Source organism: Tuber melanosporum, assembly GCF_000151645.1.
Source record: "Tuber melanosporum whole genome shotgun sequence assembly, scaffold_79, strain Mel28".
Classification (NCBI taxonomy): Eukaryota; Fungi; Ascomycota; class Pezizomycetes; order Pezizales; family Tuberaceae; genus Tuber; species Tuber melanosporum.
The window spans coordinates 252,059-256,903 of record NW_003299127.1 but is presented as its reverse complement, the minus strand read 5'-3'; the positions used below and the strand labels follow the sequence as shown (position 1 = coordinate 256,903).

The 4,845-nt window shown below is 50.3% G+C and overlaps 2 protein-coding genes; one reads left to right on the top strand and one right to left on the bottom strand.

Annotated features, from left to right (window-relative positions):
* Window positions 1-1,235: 1,235 nt before the first annotated feature.
* Window positions 1,236-2,948, bottom strand: GSTUM_00011031001 (uncharacterized protein; the record flags this gene model as incomplete). XM_002841665.2 has 4 exons in its annotated part: window positions 1,236-2,176; window positions 2,226-2,675; window positions 2,738-2,813; window positions 2,920-2,948. The coding sequence occupies 4 exons, from the start codon at window positions 2,946-2,948 to the stop codon at window positions 1,310-1,312; spliced, it is 1,422 nt and encodes a 473-aa protein (XP_002841711.1). The 3' UTR covers window positions 1,236-1,309.
* Window positions 2,949-2,971: 23 nt separating this feature from the next.
* On the top strand, window positions 2,972-4,845 carry GSTUM_00011030001 (uncharacterized protein). XM_002841664.2 has 4 exons: window positions 2,972-3,457; window positions 3,534-3,949; window positions 4,006-4,643; window positions 4,706-4,845. Exons 1-4 carry the CDS (start codon window positions 3,162-3,164, stop codon window positions 4,721-4,723), a joined length of 1,368 nt encoding a protein of 455 aa, XP_002841710.1. The 5' UTR covers window positions 2,972-3,161; the 3' UTR covers window positions 4,724-4,845.

Below are 4,845 nucleotides of genomic sequence, written 5' to 3'. Positions count from 1 at the left end.
GAACTAAGAAGTTTGGGCCTCTGGGCTTGCGGAAATTCGTCTAATCCGTCGATACAGATAAATGCCCGTCGAAAGGATGCAAGAACCGCACCTAACATATCTCTAACCTCCCGAAGCAGAGGAGGGATCTGATCACCTCCATGGCTTTTAGACCTCTCAAACCCCTGGCTCACTTCTCTGGGGATCCTATCCAGCCCAGCCACAACCCTCTTAAGAAGCCCTGCGATCAGATCTGTAGCGGATCGCCCCTTATGTGTAAGGTAGCCGCAGTACACGTAAAACACTCGGAAGTTTCGTTCACCAGCCTCGCGGTGCAAGGTGTCAATAACTAGAGAGCTAAGGTTTCTGCTAGTCAGTAATGTATACGATTGATCAAATCTCCTGCCGTACCTGATGTAGGTCTTCCCGACTCCGGGATCACCATAACAGAAAAGCGTAGGGTCAGCAGATCCATATGCCCAATTACTATACTCGCTTCCTTGGAGAAGCCAATTTCCCACACCCTCGAACCGGCGTTCCCGTACATCTTGGTGCCTGTCCTGAAGATCCAGTGGAGATATCCATTCCAGAATCTTACGCTTTTCCTCGTTGGGTTGTTGTGCAGGGATCGTGATGTAATTGTGATCACCAGTGATGTTGGTGGTAGTGATAGTGGTGGAACTAGAATCACCATTTTTGATGTTGGCGGTGTTGGTGTTGTGGTTAGCACAACTCGTGTTTTCATTCCCAATATTGGTCCTGGATTCAGATACCCGTGTCGCCGGATCCATGGTTTCGCTGGGATAGTAAAGTCTAATGAGTTGAGAAGATCGAGGGGATCAAATGGGTTGAGGAAAGGCAGCAATGAACATGCTCAGTGCTGGTGTCGCTCCGCAGGCGCCTGCTTGGCCTTGCCGGTTAAGCGACAAATCACTCCTATTTGGGAAGGAAAGATCCACCACGATAAGAAAAATAGTCGAACATAAAACCCTCACTGATACGTGAAAAAAGTAATAAACCCCAAGCATATATCCGAGTTCTCGACAGCTAGCCACAAGTTAGACTAGCTATGGCCTGCAGCATATTCAGTGTGGCAGGTCATAGGCGGTTACTCGTACAAACTCACTTATTCTCCTCGTACAGTAACGTCATGAACAAACTCATAGGGTAGTAATTTCCACTTGCTAAGTTAATCCTTTACCAAGAATGCGGAGAATGGGAGAAACTAGACGGTTTCGCTTTAGAGGTGGGAGGCGCTTTTCGCAATGACTCCAGATTTATAATTATCTTACAGCCCGCCTAGAAGAAGATTGACCATTGTACAAAACCTTCATTCGTCTCCCATTTTTTCATCCTCTCCCTCCTCATCTCCGCTCCCCTCTTCACTTTCCTCTTCGCCATCATATTCATCGTCCCACATTTCCTCGTCACCACCACCATCCCCCCCGCCTTTTTTCTCCCCCGCCGCAGCCTTTTCGGCCTTCTTCCTTTTGACATTTTCCATCTGCTCCCTCCGTCTCCTATCTCTCTCTTCTTTCTTCTGCTTGTGCCTAATCTCCAGCTCCCGCTCCTCCGCTTTGGTCTTCTTCTCCCATGCGTGCCAAAGAACCTTGCCTTCCGCTAGTCCCTCCTCGATCTTGACCATCTCCAACTTCATCCTAGGCCCAATCTCTGATAATTTTACCACGCGCTTTTCAGGTCCCTTGGGAGTGCGTTTCTTTCTAGGAGCCTGCTTGCTAGACGCGGATTGTAGAACCTCAACCTCTGCATCCTCTTCAACTTCGCTTTCCGATGTGTATCCTCCAGCGGCGCCGGGGTCAAGCATGTAGTCCGCAATATCCTCCAGTTTACCCAAGTTCGGCAGCGCACCCCTCCGGGAGGTCTTGGGTTGGCGAACGGCTCTCTGTGCAGCGTCGAGGCGGCGGATTGGCTTTGATAGCCCGACAGCCTTCGTGGAAATTATGTAATGTCGGGCTTCTATGACATATTCTGATGGGGCATCGCCAGAATCTGATGGCATCAGCTGACGGTCAAGAAGGAGGACACGACGGATCGAAGAGAGGGGTGTCCGCTGGGCGGAGATTGGCGGGAAAAGTGATTGGAACATGCTTGTTAGCAGTACTTCGTGTGGGGGTGGGCGCCCGGGCGTTCCGTCAGCGTTCGGTGGTTGAGGAGTAGTAAAGTTATTCATTACCAACTATTCTAATTAGTATGATACCATGATAAATGGAGCTAAAAGGACAAACCAAAGGTGGAGAAGCGAACTCCTTCCCCGGAGTCTTCGGGTTCCTCATGCTTTTCCTAATATCTCTGCAAAGCGAGTAGTTTTTCACACGGAAATGAATGGTAGGTCCCCGCGGACAGCGCGCAATTCGTAGAGTGGCAGACCCCGATCCAGCGTTACGGGAAAAGAGAAGAAGTTGAGTGACGCCAAGGGGACCAGCCATCGTGGTGTAGTCCTTCAACTTGTTTGACTTACGCTCCCGTAGACGTGAGGCGGTATACGGTTCCATCATTGCCCGTACGTCCCGAACCAGTTCGCTAATGCTCGGACCGACCTCACTTGCACCCACCCTTATGACCATCGTCTTGGGTGTACGCGAGGCGGAAGCATTGAGAGGCTGACCTCCAACTGTTGCACTCTTGGTGGGATCTACTGGCGTGATATGAGTTCTTTTCTTTGTACGACGGCGAGCCTGTGATATTCAATTAGTCCTCTGATTTCCACTACTCCGAATACTATTGTTATGTATCTCACCATTCTGTGTTTGATAGTAGGTGGGTGGCGGTTGGTGGTCGTGGAAAGGATAAAGTTGCGAAAAATTGGGCACGAGCTTCAATTAATTTTTCTATCAGTAACTTAGTCCATTGGCGGCTGTGACTAGAGCCACGCAGTGATAGGATCTACGCGTGGGTGTTATAGTGTAACTTGGTCAATACCTCAACCCCAAGACCAGATCCGTCCCCATGCCCCAACCTGCCCGATCCACGACGCATCCCTCACAGCTCTTATAACATCCCATCTCCCAAGTCGCCAAATAGAAGCCCTCCCACCAAACCCTTTTCATCCATCTCTACCTCGACACCAACCTCATCAACCTCTGTGCCCCCCCGGACATAAACAAACCAGCCTTCCAGCAACTAACAACTCCACCACATAATCAGCCTTCTAATAAATAGCCATGGCATCCCTAGAAGACCTTGACGACCTCGAGAGAGAGAGAGACCAGGACAAGAAGGCAGCAAAGGATAAAGGGGGCCCTGATGGTGATGCGAAGTTGTCAGTCGATGGCGATAGGGACGACGATGAAATCGACCCAGAGGTCTTGAATGGGTCTACCACAGACATTATCTATCGAAAGCGCCTCCTAGAGAACGACCTCCGGGTTATGAGACAGGAGTTTCAGAGACTCACGCACGAAAAGAGTAATACTAAGGAGAAGATAAAGGATAACTTGGACAAGATTGAGAATAACCGGTTTGCTTCACTCCACTTTAGTTCCCATCAACCATTTATCAAGCGTTACTAATTATCTATCTGTGCGATTTATCAGACAGCTACCGTACTTAGTAGGCAACGTCGTCGAGCTCTTAGATATGGACCCAACTGCGGAGGCAGCTGAGGATGGAGCGAATGTGGACCTTGATGCAACACGGGCCGGCAAGTCCGCTGTTATCAAGACTTCTACCCGGCAGACCATCTTCTTACCTCTAATCGGCCTTGTGGATCCTGAGAAGCTTAGCCCGGGTGATCTGATCGGGGTCAATAAGGACAGTTACCTAGTTTTAGACACCCTACCAGCGGAATACGATTCGAGAGTGAAAGCGATGGAAGTTGACGAGAAGCCTACAGAAACGTACGGTGACATTGGCGGATTAGACAAGCAGATTGGAGAATTAGTGGAAGCTGTGGTCATGCCTATGGAGGAGGCAGAGCGCTTTAAGAGGATTGGAATCAAGCCACCCAAGGGTACATCCCCCCTCCAAATACCTACCTCCCAACACTGATACAAAGTGGCGCAACAGGAGCACTAATGTACGGCCCCCCTGGAACCGGTAAAACTCTCCTCGCGCGAGCCTGTGCCGCCCAGTCCAAAGCCACCTTTTTAAAAATTGCTGGCCCGCAACTAGTCCAGATGTTTATCGGCGACGGCGCGAAGCTCGTCCGGGACGCCTTCGCCCTAGCCAAGGAAAAAGCCCCCACAATAATCTTCATCGACGAGCTGGACGCAGTGGGCACTAAGCGCTTCGACAGCGAAAAGTCCGGCGACCGCGAAGTCCAGCGCACAATGTTAGAGTTGCTCAATCAGCTAGACGGCTTCTCGTCCGATGACCGCGTCAAGGTCCTCGCTGCTACCAACCGTGTAGACGTGCTCGACCCCGCACTTCTCAGATCCGGTCGTCTCGATCGCAAAATTGAGTTTCCGCTCCCGAACGAGGAGGCCCGCGCTGGCATTCTTAAAATTCACAGCAGGAAAATGACGGTTGAGGAGGGTGTCAATTGGACGGAACTTGCTCGCAGTACTGACGAGTTTGGCGGCGCCCAACTGAAGGCTGTATGCGTTGAGGCAGGTATGATCGCGCTCAGGAGCGGGAGGACCAAGGTCTCGCATGAGCACTATGTGGATGCGATTGCGGAGGTGCAGGCTAAGAAGAAGGATACTGTAAGTTCTTTGAATCGCATTTTCAGATATTGCCTAGTGTGTGCTAATTGTTGTTATCGTAGGTTAACTTTTATGCATAGAGACAGCGAATGGACGGATGGATTGATGGAGAAACTTCTTTCTTTATCCTACCTGCACTGTGTCACTTCCTTGTAACCTCTCACCACCACACTCCTAGACAAAATGATATTCTTCCACTGCG

Bases quoted from the DNA above. Each gene is read 5' to 3' on its own strand.
- GSTUM_00011030001 (XM_002841664.2), top strand. From the start codon at position 3,162: ATGGCATCCCTAGAAGACCTTGACGACCTCGAGAGAGAGAGAGACCAG. The intron at 3,458-3,533 runs GTTTGCTTCACT...GCGATTTATCAG, and splicing joins GACAAGATTGAGAATAACCG to ACAGCTACCGTACTTAGTAG. The intron at 3,950-4,005 runs GTACATCCCCCC...GTGGCGCAACAG, and splicing joins TGGAATCAAGCCACCCAAGG to GAGCACTAATGTACGGCCCC.